Below are 19,444 nucleotides of genomic sequence, written 5' to 3' on the forward strand. Positions count from 1 at the left end.
TTTGCTGTGAAATTTCACTAAACAATGGTAAATATGACTTCACCTTAAGAATTAAATCAGCAGTTTTTGATAGCACTGTTACCTATAAATAGAGTTCTGTATTTAAATGAAATTAGTTTTGATTGGCTAATTTCTGTGTACCAGTATAAGGTTCACACTGAAGTTCAGCAGGGAATGTCAATACTGGTAGATATGTACATATTGATGGTCAAATGTTAATGTGCTCAAGGTTGTTATGTCATATCCCTGATGTTTTTTTTTGCTTTTGCTGTGAAATACACCAGCCCATCCATTATGTCTTGCACTGTTGCTCATAACAAATGTCAGATCAGATTTGTAATTTAGAAGTGGAACTAGCAAAAATTGCCAATGAAGTAACATCTTTGCATCTGATTGAGATTACATGCAATTTGGGAACTGAGAAGTACTGTGGTTTGTCGTAAAAAGACAGTGTTGCATGGCCAGTGTGCCTATTTTTTTGCGAAAATGTCTTGTACTCTTCCCCTAGTAACAACCATTGCATTACTCAAACACACATACACACCTCTATTCTAGTTTCTATTTAAGACGAGAGCACTGCAGGACATGTGATTTATTTATTGGCCTGGAGGTTAAACAGGGACCTTTCTCTCATGGTGGCTTCCAAGAACAGAAGCCGGTTACCCCAAAGCTCTTCTACTCAACGACAGAAAGAGAAGCATCCAAATAAAATTAATATATTCCATGTACAAATGTTTCCTATCAGAGCAACGCATGCTTCAAGGAATGCAAAGCTGCTCACCATCAAACAAATGACGAATCTTGTGAATAAGGACAATGAAATTAAAATAGCAGAGAGAGACATGATCTCATTTCTACAGTCTGGTTGAGCACCTTCAGCAGGACTTCGGCTGTAATCGCATCTTCTCCTCCACCTATGCACACAAACCCTTGTGAAGGACAGAGCAGATGCACTTTTCTTTCCATCCCCCACCTCATTCCACACTGGGCTGCCATCCATCACTTTAACAGCAATATGTTCCAGGATTTTCCACATGGCGCTGCGGTGGAAGACACTGCGAAAGCAGGGTGGTGCTCGGCATTGGGGGAATAGGAAAGTGCTTCCAGATCCAAACTCTGACCCAGATAAAAACAGCTTCCTTCCCCTTTCTTGCTCTCCGTCCAGCAGGCTGGAGCTTGGGAACAAGGTTGGGTGTGGTGCTCGCACTCTTTCTCTAACCCGTCTCTATGTTCCCGAAAAACAGCCTCTCGCTGCCCAACAGCTGCTCAGAAGTGTTCCGTACTGTTCCCTGGCTCTACGAAGGAATCACGTTTCAGAGACATCTTGTTCAGACTGTCCATGTGACGTGCTTCATTCATATTTGCTGTGCTAGACAGGCATAAGCTGCAGAAGTGTGTCTGCCACTGAATAACGGTCACTCTTTACCACGGTTCGGTGCTGTGCAGTTCCATAACAATGTGCTATAGGGTGCAGCTCGTAAAGTGACACCACGGTTCCTAATTAGGTCCAGAAAACATGTCTGTGCGCAGCATCTGTGTTTGTTGATGAGCTGATGCTGATTGGATGAGACTGAGATTTCACATGGACTAGGTGGTACAAATACAACTATAAAATGTTTCCTTTTACTTTTCCTTTTTTATGTTTCCAATTACATTTGACAGCTATAGCTAGATAACCAGTGTCAGCTGTGGGTTAGCGCTTTATAAAAAATAAATAAAAATATCTGCATGAATGATAACATAATCAAGCCTGAGATCATTTTCTATGACTTATGAAAGATTAATAAACAAAACTACATCAATCCAAATTTAAAATTTACATTGTGCAACTTGACTGCAGTGTAAATGTGTTACATCAAGTTTCCAGTGACAAATTGGTAAATGCAGCAATTAAGCTTGACCAATCAGTGGCTAAATTTGTTTATAGAGAAATCTTTTGCCTTCATGTAAAATTCCAGATTGCGTGGATTCCTATTATGATGATTGGACTTTGCAAACCTTCACTGAACAATTGATAAATATGAACGTTTTTTTGTTTCTTTGGTTTATTTCTGCAACGGTATGCTAAATAGCTTCTCCCAAAGTAAAATCCTATTGGTCCAAAATCGTGGACTGCAATACTGTGTAATAAACAGCAAATGGTTAACGTGTTTAGATTCAACTTAACCACAAGTAATCAATAAAACCACATGCAAAACTCTTACGTTGTCAGAAAAGCAGGTTTAAAATGAAGATGTATGTTATAGAAGATAGTCTCTAATGTGCCAAATTCAAATCAATATCTAGTCTAGTCATCATACAGGGTGCAGCCATTACTGTACGTCAGTGAAATTAACAATGTGTTCATTAAGAATGAATGAAGTCCCATTACCATCCCGCTCCACATGACTGAGTGCTCCTATTAGCATTCATCTGCTTTCTTCACTTGTCTCTCTCCGTCGCTCTTTTCCTCTGTCTTTGTGCACACAAAGGGCAGACGTGTTCCTGATTTGTCCCTCTCGGAAGAGGACAGCTAATGTCATCCTGTCCTCTTAAGATTCACAATCCACGTGTCAAGGTGAGACAGGCCAAATTTACTGAACCAGGTATAACAAAAAGTCCTGTCAACATGTAGCCTTTTAAAATTTTGAACAATCATATCATACTGATGTATAGACCTTTGTAGTTGCAATGTGGAAAACGTGGAGAGAATTCAGTCATAAAATGGAATTTACAGTATAATGCGGAATGTCACAAATTTGGCAAATTTTGTATGGACTGGTTTCTATGAATATTAAGCTGCAAAATACTATTAAATATGAATCCTGCATGTTCTGTGGGTCTCTGTGTGAATGATTTTTTTACCAGAATTTATTTACCAGAAAAATTGAAATACCCAACACAGTTCTTCTGGGAAAAAAAGAATAAAAAAAAAAAATCTATTATTAAGAGAGGCTTTTGATTATTAAAATGGAATGCAGAAAATTGATGGAATCATAATAAATGTAATTTAAAAAAAAAAAACATTTTTTATTAAAAACTTTGTTAAACTTTTAAAGGAGACATATTATGCCCCTTTTTACAATATGTAATACAAAACTCTTCTGTCAACATAAAGCTCAAAATAATTAACAGATCAAAAAACACAACATATCATTTATAAAATCATATAGGAAGCAAAAACACGCTTTTGAGTGAAATTCAGGTCTGTCTGTTTTTCAAGCCTGCGTCTTTAAATGCAAATTAACTGCTGCTCCCCGCCCCTTTTCCAGAATGGAGCTGCGCCATTACAACTCGTATCTGCTAAAAACATCTGTTTTGGTTCTGATTATAATGTTTATTGCGCTGAAATCATGCGTTTTAAACCATATGAGTTTAAACTTCAGATATAGGGTTTTCTGAGCGCACACATCCGAAGCACACAGACAGAAAGCGACTGTCACAGCATTTGAGTAAATATAATGTATAATGTATATTTTATAATTAATAAAATGTAATTTAACCATTAAAACAGAGGTACTTTTAAATCTGGTCTATGGTATTTGAAATGGTCACGTATGAGCACCACGAACACACCTCATTATCCTGTCTGGCAGAAAGGATGCTGCTTGAAATCACAAACACGTTTTGATAGAGATAATGATGCTGCACATCTCTGGGTGCATATGAGGATGGACCAATGTTAAAAAAAGTATGTCGTTTGGATGGGAGATGGGAAAAGGAACATGCAGGTGGACTGTTGCCATGGCAGTGGGCAGCGTGGGGAGCTGACACAATACTTGCATCAGTCAGAGGTGTAAACAGCGAATGGGCGCACAGAGACAGGATGTTCCTTCCAGCACTCTACAAATGCTTTTCACAGAGATGACGCATTCAGAGGATGATTCATTGTGCAGAAAGCTGGAATGACATGAAGAAAGATACCATAATAACGCTATTATAGCATTAATGGTGACGTCTCCTAACATTGGCATAAATATCAGCGCAATTAACCGCTGCGGCGGTGGGAAAATGCAAAAAATGAATGCAAAAACAGCCCAGCGGCACGTAAAAGCTTTTGTTGAGGAGCGGACAACGTGTGCGCTCCTGTTGCTATGGCAATACTACATACGTGACATGTGTGAAAAAAGCTTGTTGCTGGGGTAATACAACTGTATGCGCTGATTGTGTCTTTCATATAGGTTTGTGTCATTTCAAGCGGTGTGTTGTTGAGGTCATTTATTAAGCTCAGTTACAGTGGGTAATTCTATACGTTGTGGATTAAATCATTCAGGGAGTTCTGTGTATAAATACGCATGCTAAAACGGTAGCTGTCTGCGTGTGAAAGTGTGTAAGTGTTTGGGGGAGGGTGGCTGAGCCGTGTGTGTGTGTGTGTTTGATATATGTTTCTTCATTAAAACAGAGTACGCCAGTGTGATGTATGCTCTGTTTTGTGGAATAGTATCTGTTAATGCAATTTCTCACAAACGTTAGAGCATTATGGGGTGCTGGGATATTGTGATGTGCAGCAGAGAAGAGAAATCACAGGCATCTATGCATGCTTCATATGCAGGGTGTAAAAACAATCCCACCACTCAACACAGAGGGCGTAACACTAAAGGGCTGTTCACACTGACAGCAAATTGCAGCCATAAAGCAACTAGAAGTCATTTGTTTTTAATGAAAGTTGATGATCTGAGGTGAAATGAGGAACTGGCCATCAGGCATAGAACATACTGCCAGCTGTTTATTCATTGAAGACTGACAGGTGCTCCAGGTTCTCACTCTTTAATAGTTGTTTGTTTAACCGTTTTGTCTAATAATTGAAGGGCATAATATAATACTGTTTTAAAATAGTGACCGCATTAAGCTAAAACAAATATGCATTCTAAACATTTGGATTAACATTTAATGCCACAAATCTCACAACTTTCAGCGAATCCAACTAGTGCCTAAATTGTGCATGTGTTATCTCTAAATTATATTGGTCATCAGCCACCCCACCATACTTATCTGCATCAGACATAAAAAAAAAATCCATATTGGTCAAACACTAAATATTTTAAAAGTGTCAGTTTTTTTTTTAAATCAGTTTTTTTTTTCTGTTTAAGTGCTATAAATTAGACCCTCAATGCATCTACCAACCCAGGAAATGTGGAAAAAGAAAAACCCAGTAAATTGTTTTGGTAAGCCTTTCTATGCAAACTTCCAATTCTAATGCCATGGCAAAAGTTTGTGCAAAGCATGCTAACTCTGCTGTCTTTGGCTGCGCTGACGAACACAGAACACTGTGCAGTGGAGACGAGAGCAGTGAATTTATTGATTTATTTACTGTATATTATGATGCACACAAATCAAATATAAACATGCAATTTCTTTCCCATCTGTTAACCTTCACAGACATAACAGACTATTTTTGTAACTTACTTGTTTTTAACTTAAACTTGTGTTTATTTGACAGTTCAAGTGCAATAAGACATGAAAGAGAAGTTTTGAGTTTAGTACTCACGTTGTGTGACAGCCGCTTTCTTCTGTGTGTGTGCTTTGGATGTGTGCGCTCAGAAAACCATATGTCAGAAGTTTAAACTAATATGGTTTAAAACGCATAATTTCAGTGCGATAGACACAATAATCAAAACCAAACAGATGTTTTTAGCAGAGTACCTGAGAAACGAGCCTGAAAAGGCACAGCCCTAATCTGGAAAAGGAGCGGGGATCAGCAGCTCATTTGCATTTAAAAAAACATGCACGAAAACAGCGTGTTTCTGCTTCCACAAATAATAAGCAATTTCAAAATGATATACAGGGCTGTACAGTGTAACATATATGTAGCACATGCTATGCAAAAATTGGTCTGTGTGATTAATAAATTTACAGCTGTAGTTACAGGGTTACACTTACAGGACACTGCTTTAAAGCCTTGCCGGTTAAACATTCACATGCTGTTCTGACATGCGCTTTTTCTGAGCACATACACATGAAGAGTGCACACCATGCACACTAAAACAGCACCTGATTACTAGACTAATTTGTCTTTCGCGTTTCATTAATTTTGAGTCTAATACTGTCAAACACACACAAGGTTTACATAACACAGTTGGTTATGTCTAAAATGAATTTAAACATTCGAGAGAGAAACGGATGCGTGCAGCTCTTAAAGTGACAGAACTAAACATGCTACCTCTTGTCAATTAAGGAATAGTTTACCCAAAAATTTAATTTCTGTCATTATTTGCTCACTCACATGTTGTCCCAAACCTGTAATTTAATTAATTTATTTCGTGTGCTGAACACAAAAGAAGAAATTTTGGAGAATGTGGATAACCAAATGGTCTTATTTTCTAATAACAAAGATAAATAATGACAAGGATTTTTATCTTCGCCCACTTTGGCCTAAATGTCTGCCATTCTTTTTTATTTTATATTTTTTTGAGGTGTAGGAGGTGTTATGTTTCTGTACTCTACAGTTTTTCGCAAATAAAGAAAAACTTTTTGTGATGGTTTGTATTTTTGTGTTCTGAATTGAACATCAATGCCTGCTTAAGTGATGAACTCCATTACTTGTGTTTGTTTTTAGACATGATAACAGACATTTTTTACTTGTGCTTCAACTGTTTGGCCTGTTGCTACAAAACTTTCAACCTCTGTAGCACCAGTTCTACATGCAAAAAAAGTTAACGTACAGCCCTGATATAGTAAATGATCTGTGGGGTATTTTGAGCTGAATCTTCACAGACACATTCTGGGGACACCTGAGATTTATATTACATATTGTATAAAGGGGCATAACAGGTCTCTTTCAATACTATAATATTATGATGCTCTTATGTCCATGTCTGCAGAATTTGCCCCAAAATCAGCTCAGAAAATGTGGACAAATGTCCAGAGAATCCATCCAGTACTGATAAGGTTGGATACAGCTACTAGAGACCAACAGCACAGCGACTTGGTGACCTCCAGTGATTTATTGGCTGTCAGTGTGAATGTACCTTAACTGCCATGACAGTAAACAAGAGCATGTTTCATTGTTACACAGAGTTCTCAAGTCCTCTATGCAGCCACACTGAGTACAGAGGTCAAATTCCTCCTCTTCTATCCCACTCCAGGATAAACGAATGCAAATGTATGCCCAGACCCAGACCCAATCCTGCTCAGTAATGTAGCCCACAGAGAATAATGAGTGCAAGTCACAAGCGTGTAGATGTCTCTTCCAGTAATGCACACCATAACAGCACTCCTGTTTTCTGTTTCTCTCTCACTCTCGCCGACTGGCCTTGTACACAGAGCCTCAATTGTTGTGATTATGCCAAACAGATTCCTGGGCTTCAGCCCCTCCTCCGTTCAGCCCTGGATCGGGCTGCACTGTGGAAAAAATCCGTGAAGGAGAAAAGAGGCCAAGACAGGAAGTGAGCAAGCCAGCTTATCACACTCCAGCAAGCAAACAAGTTCCCAAGCACTTCAGAGGTCAGACTTTGGATTTTTGAAAGTGGGGCGGGATTTTTGTTTTCACAACGTGATGATGTGCTGGAATGTGTCAGGGTCCCATGAGAATCACAGATGCAGAGATTGAGGAATACTCCTTTTGAGCACATTTCTTGGCTCTGAGTGGCGCTGTAGAGATGAAGTACCTGCCTGTTTCCTCTCGACATGCTGTGGTGTGCAAACGGTTGAGTGTGAGAGTGTCCTGTCCGTGACTGTAGCGCCATAACCTCACTTTCACCTGGGAGTGAAACACACTCATGCATAAGCGACTGATATGAAATACTCAACATCCATCTCATAAAGCTGCAACCTAATTACAAAGGAATCTCATAAGCGACTGATATGAAATACTCAACATGGATGGCAACATGCACATGCACCACACAAATAGTGTTTGACATTAAAAAATAGCTGTCAACCAACTACTGTCGGAGTTACTCTTTATATTTTTGCTCCTTCATTACAAACATCACCTCTATAGCATCTAGAGCTACCCTCGACTAAAGATTTTTCTGGTCGAGTAGTAGTTGTTCATTTTAAGCATTAGTCGACTAATCACACATTTATTAATAAACCATTTAAATCATTATAATGAGGCTTTAATTACCTACATATCCTAATAAGCATTCAAGCAACACGCATAAAGCTTGCCACAGCACATCGGCAGAAGTAATGATTATTAATGTGTCAGGGAAAAACAATAAAGAGACTGCATTAACATTTTAAAAATTTATTGATAAACTAGTGTTTTCTTTGTTCTTGGTTTAAGAGATGAAGTCAGCGACACTACTCTACTGCGGCTTAAACCAGCAGAGATCATAAACATGAGTAAGTCTTTTTTATTATTAATCCACTTGTATTAGTTTTCATATAACTTGTACACAATTTACTAGTTAGACTTTTTCCAAAATATAATTCCAGACTAAATGTATAATCAAGTGAAACATTATGAAGTTTAATTTACATCACCTCAATGTTTCACAATGCCAGGATGTTTTTTTTATGTTCTAACGTATAACATAGACAGCAATACGATATAACAGTAATATGAGGTATGTGCCAGGTATGTGATGTTCATTTATATATTTCAACATGACACAATACCAGTCAAAACTTTTGAACAGTAAGATTTTTAATGTTTTTGTAAAGAATTCTCTTCTGCTGACCAAGCCTGCATTTATTTGATCCAAAATACAGAAAGTTGCATTTGCTAAAGCAGTAATACTGTGAAATATTTGTACTATTTTAAATAAATGCTTTCTATTTGATTATATTTTAAAATTTAATTTATTCCTGTGATCAAAGCTTAATTTTCAGCATCATTACTCCAGTCTTACTCCAAGATAACAATATACACTATAACACAAAAGCTGGGAGTCAGTATATATAGAAATTAAAACTTTTATTTAGCACACAAGTGATGATAAATACAATAATCATGTTACAAACGATGCTGTTCTTTCAATTAATCAAAAAAATATATATAATAATAACAATAATAACAAATGTTTTTTTGAGTAGCAAATCAGAATATTAGAATGATTTCTGAAGGATCGTGGGACTGGAGTAATGATTCAGCTTTGAAAGTCAGCTTTGATTGTTCCTAATAAACTGTTTAACTGCACTCGCAAGTGAATCTCAATTAAATATATTCTAAATAAACTACAAACCTAAAAATATATAAATTTATTTTGTCCTCACATTCTTTATTGTAACTCTTCCCTCTTGGTCACACACCTGACTAAAAGGCTCATTATGCAGCTCATTATGTGGGTCTTTGTCTTCTCAGGTGTGAATCACACTAATATTGATGGTCAATCATGCCTACTCGCATAAACCCTTTCGAAAACAAAAAGTGTCTTAGAAAATTTAAATCAATCTATTGTTTTCTGTGAGTGAGTAAACAAGATGATTTTCACACCATTTTGAAGCAGAAATTCTAGGCTACAAGGTCCATGTTTGGGAGTCTTGTGAACAAATGTTCTCTAGGTGTTTTATGACCTTATTTCAGTGACTTCAAAATTGTAGTTTTTCACTAACCACGCATAAATGTTGTTTCCTCAAAAACACAATCATGTACATACATGCTATTTACATATTATTGTAGCCCAGTTTGTACTGATTACAGTGTTATTAGACTTTATGTATATCTATAAGTTTATAAGCAACTGAAAAAATGTCAAAACTTCTCCAGACCCCCAAAACCCCTTAGACCCCAGAGGGTTAAGTAAAGATTATGTTCCATGAAGATATTTTGTCAGTTTCCTACTGTAAATATATTAAAACTTCATTTTTGATTAGTAATACGCATTGCTAAGAACTTCATTTGGACAACTTTAAAGGCGATTTTCTCAATATTTAGATTTTTTTTGCACCCTCAGATTCCAGATATTTAAATAGTTGTATCTCGACCAAATATTGTCCTATCCTAACAAACCACACATAAATGGAAAGCTTATTTATTCAGCTTTCAGATGTATAAATTTGAATTGGTTCATTTGAAAGTAGACATTTTACTCTCTATTTTCAGAGTTTCATGCTCAAGTTCACGGAGACTGAGATGGCAGAAAGCGCATCCTGTTTGCTTCCATTATTTTTTATATTTAAAATACTTATACTTCAGATTATAAACCATATGAGAGGTCGATGAATGACAGCCGAGCATTTGGATGTCCTGTCCGATGTACTAGCCTACCACATAGACCAGCTGTTAATGATCTGTCTGTCACAGACTGCGCGACTTCGCCTGTGTATTTTTTTTTTTCTGCGACAAATAAAATTTCAGTTGACCAAGCCTTATCTGGTCGACTAACAGTTCGTTGACTATTATGGGGCAGCCCTAATAGCATCCCTATTGTTATTACTATATATAAACATACTTTATTATAAAATAATATTATTTGCTGTGAGCAATAGTAATTGAGAGAAATTAATATGAGAGAAAATGTTGGCCACCACAGTTTGTCATGAAAAAATGCTATACCAGAAGCTCACACAGCACTGAGATCTGCATGCACTGAGTTACCTTAAAAGATAGCACTTTTTTCTCTCTACTTTTGCATCACAAGCTCATCACCCTGTGCCTACAAACATAGATCTAAACTACACTAGTCAACATTTGAAGTGGATCAAAACCTTTCATCAAAGTTGTCCTAAAACCTAAAGCCAAATTGTGCTGTTTACTTTGGACAACTTTGATTAACTTTTTTTATCCACTTCAAATGCTGACTACTATAGATTAGTCCACATCACCTACGGAATGTGAACACATGCGTTCCAATGCAACAAAAGCATGTACACAGTAAAACACACCACTGCAGCATTCACAAAACAAGGACCCACTTTTAAATTTATCACAATTTCCCCACATGCTACGCCCAGGTTTGGGTTCAGGGGGAGAAAGCGCTCGATAATTTGCTGGCAGATGGCTTTTCATTATCCATCGTGCAGGATGGAGGTGAGCCCACAACACTGGGGATAAAACATGTCGTGAATATGAATCCAGCAGTGGAGAGCATCTCCTCCCATCTGTCATGTGTGTTTGTTTTCAGAGCCTCTCTCTCTGTGACTGTGTGTTTTATCTAAGCTAGATTAATTAAGCTGTTTATGAAAGTGGCTTAGCACAGAACAATAGAAGAGGCTGTTTGTTGTCCTTAGTGCTCTGAGCATGAAGCGCTCATGGAGGCAAACTCATGTAGCTGACCAGCTTGTATACCCATCCACACAGCAGGATGTTGATGCTAAAGGGAACATACTCAGATGGTGGGGGAATACTAGCAACAGATTTTGAGGAAAGCACGGTAACCGGAGGGTTTTCAAGCAGAAGATCCATCTTGGAACCCAAAATTTGTAAACAGTCACCTTTTAGCTTAGTGTAAACACAGCCTAATGTAACTCCAAAATAATGCAAGCAAATAAGACGGAGAGGCTCTTACCTGATAGGGCTGACAGGCTCCTTCATCTGTTAAGAAGTCCAGGTGTCTGTCAGAGAAGAACTCGATGGCTGTGATAGACCCTAACACTGTCTTCCCCACCAGAGGCTTGAACGTCTGTAAGGACAGAAAACACTCTGGTTAGTCAATGATCTGTGTGTCGGAAGCTAAAACAAGCAAGTGTGTCATGCTTGATGGCTCAAATGGAACACAAATAAGTTTGATGCATGCCTTTTCACATCCATCCAACCTAAACAGCACATAAACACATGCAAACGTGCTCCATGTGACTGACTATTAAAGGCCTTCACATTGAGTTTTATGCTGGGTAAAATAACATTTCATGCTATTTTGAATGGGGGTCAGCACTGTATTTAAACTGGGGTTACTGCTGTTAATTTGCTAGAATATAACAGAGAACTGTTTACCAACATGCCACCAATCATACACTACCTCAGTGGAAACCTCATTGAATATTCACATGATTTATACAGTCACAGAAACTTTCATGTGCTGTGTTTAGTTTCAGCATCTGAGGGAATGGCTAAAAATGAGGAACCGTGACTGAAAACACACCTCGTGACCATCGTGATTCGAGCGATGTTATTATTGCAAGTTTGTGCATATGCAAAAAAGTTCTTGAAACTTGAGTACTCAGAATTAATTGCTAAACCAGGTAAAGAATGAACAGGGTGAACCAAGATAACCAATGATTATGTAAACCCAAGGTTAAACATGAACAATTTCAAGCGAGAAAACCCATTTGTTTTTCTGATAGCTGTTCTTCCTGCCAGTAAACCAATTAACAGGCTATCTGCAGAACTTTAAAATTTACATAAAACCTTTTTAAAATGAATACTGTCCATACCAAACAAAGTCATACAATCTCAGAATAAATCCTGCATCTCAGACTCTTCTACTTAATTAAACAAGCTAGGGCTCACATTCAACTGCATAACGGGGTAAATGCATCACACTGAATGTGTTAAATGAAGTTCTTAGTCCTTCCTGTGATGACAAGGCAGCCCAGAGAAAAGCTATAACAGTTTACCTTAAATGTCAAAATTCATCATCTGTAGACATTAAGCAATTGCTTGGCATAAATGTGCTGTATTCACTGATTATAAATGCAAATGAAACCATGAGCATATAGAATGTGCAGCACTCACATTTACTAAATCAAATCAATGCTTTTTAATGTTCCATAAAAAAAAGAGTTTTTAGGGATCTGTAGTCACCCTAAATTAAAGGACGCAACTCTACTCAAGCAATAGATGCATTTATGACCATACGCCTGTGTGTGAACTAAACACAATTTGGGCTCTGACAGTACTTTCTCATGGCACAGTAAACATCTGCAGCTTCACCTTAGATCAGAGGTCTTTCCTGAGACTCTAATTGAATCAGAAGGTTAAATTGGCACTAGTATGACTGCACAAGAGCTGGACTGAGTGGACAATAATTGGATTCATTACAAGCCCGGACTCACACTAGAGCACAAATCTGCAGCTGAACTTAGTATGTGTGTGCGTGAGTGAGTGAAAATGGCATGCCATCTGGTCACTGGGATGAAAGCAAGATTCATGCTACACGCAGACACGGCAGTCATGAGACTAGCTGCACATGATCACCATCACAATCTACTCTTCATGTCTGCTAGTAGGGAACATATCTACAACTGTTTTGTGCTACTCTGAATTCTATGTACCAGGGGCTTATGGATTTAGATGTAATTTCAGTTTCTCATTTACAACATTCAGATAATTGAAAATAGTTTTAATGTAAATCCTACACCTTTTTTTAGTGCTGCAGTTAAAAAAAATAAAATAAAGAAGGTTGAGGGTGAAATCTGTAATGTTTCCTCGTTATTAAACAAATAACCCCTAAATAACTGAACAGCAGGCCTATTTCTTAAAAAAAAAAAGAAAGAGATTAAAAAAAGACTGCATTTCATACAAGTGTGTGCATGTGATCTTAATCTGTGCTGGACTTGGCTGCACAACCTAGCATTTCTATTTCTATCAACAGAGGTCAGATAGACATGCCCATGTCTGGATGCCCTTTCAAACAGCCCTTTAGAGTGAAACATAACCACACTGACCAACAGGAAGAGTTTTTATACCAGTAAACAGTGTAAGCGTATAACCACCAACCTCTGAGATAGCACAGTCTAGCTGAATAATTCTGATTGTTGAATTGTGAGCTCAGACGATCTGTATTGACTGTCTTTCTGCCTGCATGTCTCTCTGAACCTGATCCCGCAGCAGCACGGGAAAGACTAGCTGTGGATTTACACTTCTAAAATAAACCTTTCATCAGCCTCACAAGCAGTCAAGTGAGCTGCTACTGAATTTGACTTCTATATAGAGTACTGACCTATTATTAAAATTACTATTAAAAAAGATTTGCTACGCATAGTTCCAGTTCTGGATGCTGATTGGTTAATACAACATTCAAGGGATGCTAAAATACATGTTGTACAGTAGTACCAACTATAAAATAAATGTATGTAACTGCACAGGTCAAGGGACTACATCATTTAGTTGAATGATGGCAAATAATGCATTTGCTTAAAATATAATGCAAAGTATTGCAATATAAAACTTTTTAAATAAAATAATTTACCATTTTAAAAATGCAATACAGCCATTTTTAGCAATAAGGCAACTTAATGCTGTAACTGTGTCAATACTATCACACACTTAAATAGTCATAATTCTTTTTCCTCATGATATCTCATCAATAATTTAGAACTTTGCATGAATATTTAATTTATTTTATGAGATGCCAGACTGGACATGAAGCAAAAAAGAGATTCAAACCAAACCTACAGTTGAATCATGAATTCAAACCAAACCTACAGTTGAATCATGGTATATGCATGGTACTAGTTACATTTACATGCAACCCAGTAATCTGTTTATAGTCAGATTGACGACTCAATCGGACTGAATGCCTTCATGTAAACAACTCAATCAATCCAACTGAAATTGTTCCAAATTAAATTTACATCCGATTGAATTAGCAAAGCAAACCTTTGAATCTGACTACTCTTAATCAGATTTAAAAAAAAAAAAAAATCATATACATATATGTTTCTTTACTTCTTACAAACTGGCCAGTGGGCGTGACTGAATATTTTCTAAAAAAAATTGAAATGCCAAAACAAAAACAGCAATTTCTTAGTTTCTCCTGTTTATGCGCTACAGGTTTGTTCAGAATATATGTAATGCATGTGTACAGTAAATTAATATGTGAATCAGATTTGCAAAGTTTAGGGTACAGCTTCAAGGGGTTGCATTAAAATGAACAGTGCAGAGACATCTAACAGAGTATCTCAATCTAATTTTGTGAATCTGTGTGATTATTATTTACTAGAAGCAGCATTAATTTATTAGACTTGTAGCAAAGCTTCACTGCTGTCGTGTAGTTCCTCTTTGGGATATAGGGAGTTGAATCAAGGCTGCAGTCACTCGAGCCGTTTCTAGGACAGATAAATATAGCAACAGTAGATCCACGTCTCTTAAAGGAAAACCAGGCTCTGTTGTTCTAATAAAAACATCCACACAACACAGAGCTCAGCAAGATGCACACTTGATGCAGCTGTGAGAAGGAAAATAAAAACAGACAAAAGAGAGAAACATACAGAGTCCTCTGAGTAGCTCTGCAGGTGCAGCCAATGATGTCTCACTCAATGATTCCTCAATTTAAAACCTGGTCGACCTTTGAAAGCAATCGGTCTATAGTCAAAATTAAGTAATTAAGCAAAATTAAGCATTAAACACTACCGCAAATGCAAAGTTTTGCAGTTTACGGCCAGAAGTTTTCATCAGAAACGAGATATCACCCCTGTGACACATTCACACGCTAACACAGGCGAACAGAGAGATGCATAAAAAAGTGAAAGTGACGTGACATTCAGCCAAGTATGGTGACCCATACTCAGAATTAGTGCTCTGCATTTAACCCATCCGAAGTGCACACACACAGAGCAGTGAACACACACACACACTGTGAACACACACCCGGAGCAGTGGGCAGCCATTTTATGCTGCGGCGCCCGGGGAGCAGTTGGGGGTTCGATGCCTTGCTCAAGGGCACCTAAGTCGTGGTATTGAAGCACTTCCTTGAGCGACTGCAACTGGGTCACATCTGCCACTTGTCATTAGGGAGTTACCTCTCATCACAATCATGCTGCCAAACAGAATAATTGCTGGGCATCTCCAGAATACAGAATACACCTGAGTGGATCCACGATACATGCACACGACTGCAGCTGCACACACGGAAACACACAACACATGTATCTCATTCCCTCTGCAAGAACAAAAAGAGGCCAATGAAAGGAGGAGCTCTTTCAGAGAAAGCACAGGGCGGCTGTGTGCAGACAAAGCATCTCCAAAATACAGTCCTCGGCCGGGCGCTGCGCAGTGGGCCGTAATTCAGCTATAAATATTTGATAAGGCTGAGTGCACTGGAATGTGCGGCAGAGCCGTGTGCGGGGTTCATGCATAGCCAAGTGTGCTGGAGGCTGGGACGCTCCAGGATGACACTATCTGATGAAGGTCACGGAGGAACGCCGACTGCGCTTTACACATACGCGTGCAGGATCTCACAGCGGAGCAGTTATTGGACAGTCGCTCAGTCTTTCTTTGAACAAATAAATACATCTCTCTGTTGTCTCTTTTGCATGCACTCAAGTCCTTAGCAAATTTCTCAAAATCTGTAAAAACAATCACAATTAGTAACAAGTGTTATTAAGTTCTTGTATTTACAAAATGCAAGTGTGCCGCTTACTGCGCATTTACATCTTATGTATACTGCCTACTATTTTACACCTACTAAAAGTGTTACAGGACCTCGCTATGTAGCATGTTTACTTTACTATGTGGCAAACAAAGGCGTTTTTAATTAAAAAACAGTTTTGCACAAAAATACACAGTAATTCTTTAAGTTGATGTAGTTACACATTGCATGTACTATAGTAACAACAGTAAATTACGCATAATTAAACAACTTCCCCCAAACCAAATCCCTATAGTAAATACATGTAGTTAATTAATGTTGGTCGGTACTTATTTGTGTAATTCCAACGTAACATTACTTCAAAATAAAGTGTATTCACTGCCAATTTCAACTGCAACTGCAGTTTTTTTCAAATGCAAAAACACTCACAGGAGACAGCAGTTATTTGGGAGACTGCTTAAATCACCACAAGCACTCTTCGCAATAATGTTACGACCACAAATAGCATCACATTCCCGATTTGTATATGAGCAGGCCTGAGCTTGCATGAAACACCCATTGTGGCTTGTTGGTAACATTTGGGCAACTCAGCATAATGACATACTGAGAACTGAGATCTTTAGTGAAGTTAGCTGTCAGTCATGTCCTGAGGTGTCAGTAACCCCTCATCTGCTCCGAGAGCAGTAGACTGCTCCCATTATCGATGACTAAGCTGCCTACACTGCAAGTGTGAGATGAACACATTGACACTGATCTGTTGCATCAAATAGCTCACAGACAGTGTTGTTGTTTCTCCAGCAGTGTTCTTGCTGTGGAGGAAGACTCCATATCCAATGTTCCATAAACACCCAGAGTGTTTGCAGAGGGCTGGTTTCCCCCAGAATGTCTCAATAAAAACTGTTACTAATTCAGTTCAAAATGTAACTGTTCAAAATGCACTGCAAGTGTGCTGCCTCTGTGCCTATTAAAATGCCACAACCTCACTAGTTTATTTAACTATGTGGCACTCAAAATTATTGTGTATTGACATGGTTCAGCATGGTACAACATGATCATCAGAACAAAACTTTAAAAAAATAAAATGTAAAATTGTGTATCCCTCCTGCTTTATTTGTCGGGAGGTTCATTTTTACTGCACATTTTGGTATTTCATGCATAGATATTTGATACTGTGATTAGTAAACTCTAAGAACACATGCTGCTACGAGTCCTACTGCAGTATGACATTGCAAACATGCCCAGAGACAGTAAGCGAGCCGTATTCCAAGTAATTTCGCAGTATACAAGATTTATAACCTCACTGCAGAACTTCATCCCCCATAAAACAGTGAAACTGAGCAGAAGGTTGGGACACCCGGCCAAGCTGGCTCTAACGAGGAACTTTAGTTCAATGGCCACTTCCTGTCTGTGTTTCTAAGTAGAGGCACAAAGCCGGCAGTATGTGTGTGTCCTGCTCCAAAGAAAGCGGCACATTCCCTCCGCAGTCCTGAGAAAAGCCAGACTCATGAGAAACCACCACACACTGCAGAGAAAAACACATCCCAACAGGAGGAACGGTACTTTCCCACTTTCCCCTGACACATCCCACTTCACAGACACAATACATGAAACCCAACCAAAATTCCCTTATAACATCCAATAACAGAGAAACAACATTAAATCATTTCAACCGATCTGAACAACAGTAGCCTGATCAAAACAAAGATATACAGCAATAATACTGTATACAGGAAATACAGAAATAATTCATTCAAAACGTTGTCTTCATTTACTCACCCTCATATTGTTCCAAACCGATATGACTTCTTGATTTGGACAATGTTTAAAAATACATTTTGAAGAAAGGAGATGGAACAATGTTTAAGCTGCTCTTTTCCATACAACAAAAAAAGAAAGAATACTAACAATGACATCATATTTTTATTAACTAACTTTAATAACGATTAATAAATAATGGAACAAATGTATTGCTCGTTGTTAGTTATTGCATTAACTCATGCTAACTAATGGAACCTTATTGTCACGTGTTACATCATCATGTAAAAGTAGTTCTTGTCATCCTTATGTAGGAAAAGACCGAATCGGCCACTTTATGGTGCATTTTGGCCTACTTGTGGCTTGACATTTCCTTTCTAGCTTCCTTGTAAACACTGTATTTTATTTTATTTTATTTTTTTGTTCTACAGGTTCATAGATATTTGGAACAAAATGTTGTCAGGTAAAGATGACCAATTCTGTTTTTGGGTGAACTATTCCTCTACAATGACTGTTCTGCAAAAGTATTGTCTCTCATCACTGTTTTCCATGTCTTCTGCTAGCTTTATGTTAGTCTCGCGTAGCGGCTGAAGGTCTGGAATTCATGGCAGCTTTCATTGGCCAAGGCCCGCCCATGAGGCCATTTGACCGACATGTCAAACAACCAATCACAGTTCGTTTTGTTCAACGTCACATTTCAGGCCATGGAAATGTGTCCACAATAACAGACTGGTGTGTAAAACTCACGGACATATTTGAAAGATTCTATGCCGTGAACTTTAAATATTTCACATACTTTTGAAACTCCAGCGTTTAGTTGATCCTGATAAGCACTCGTCATCACCGTTGTAAACACTATGGCTTTCTTCTTTCTTGAGGGCTTTGGCGTCACGGCATCTTTGTTTACGGACAGAACGTTAAAGAACGCGACACACACATCTCCCGGAAATCCTGTAGAATTCAACAAATCTGATGACGACTTCGACACTCCTGAAGTGTTTCCACTTTCGTGTCCCATATGCATCAGACGTTTAGCCAACGGTCCGTGGGTGTGACGTCTGAGGCTGAGACTACCTTTATGTAGGTACAGCCTGAAATTAAAATTGTGTGGGGGACTTTTATGGTGCATTTTGACCTACTTGTGGCTTAACAGCCTCCCTTTACATTCCTTGTATGTAAAAAGATGAAATACAGTCATACAGGTCTGGCACAAAATAATGTCGAGTAAACGATGACCATTTTCATTTTTCAGTCAACTATCCCTCTAAAATGACTGTTCTGCAACAAGACTGTCTCTCGTCCTCTCTCTCTCACTCTCTCTTGGATACGAGAGGCATAATTAGAAACAGCCGCACTATGCACAGTGCTGCATTGAAGGAGCTGTTTGCTAAATGGGTCATAGTGCAACCCTGCCCTTCCTCCCTCAAACACACACATGCATACACCGTTTCAGGCAGTAAACTTCTCAGTAGATCAAGCAGATTAAATGCCCCTCCAGACTTTGCTCCAGAGAGAGAGAACATGACTATATAATCAGCTTACTTTGCTGGAATGAATGGACACAGCTTTCA

General features: G+C 38.3%; 1 protein-coding gene across 5 annotated transcripts in view; it reads right to left on the minus strand.

Annotated features, from left to right (window-relative positions):
• The window catches only part of LOC109100035 (probable JmjC domain-containing histone demethylation protein 2C), a 128,647-nt gene that overhangs the window by 28,965 nt on the left and 80,238 nt on the right, over positions 1-19,444 (minus strand). For all 5 annotated transcript variants that reach the window (XM_042735082.1, XM_019113528.2, XM_042735081.1 and 2 more), the window contains one exon: positions 11,376-11,489. In XM_042735082.1, the coding sequence (XP_042591016.1) occupies positions 11,376-11,489 (114 nt within the window). The remainder of the gene's footprint in view (positions 1-11,375; positions 11,490-19,444) is intronic.

The sequence above is a fragment of the Cyprinus carpio genome, chromosome B12 (assembly GCF_018340385.1).
Source record: "Cyprinus carpio isolate SPL01 chromosome B12, ASM1834038v1, whole genome shotgun sequence".
In the NCBI taxonomy this organism is placed as follows: Eukaryota; Metazoa; Chordata; class Actinopteri; order Cypriniformes; family Cyprinidae; genus Cyprinus; species Cyprinus carpio.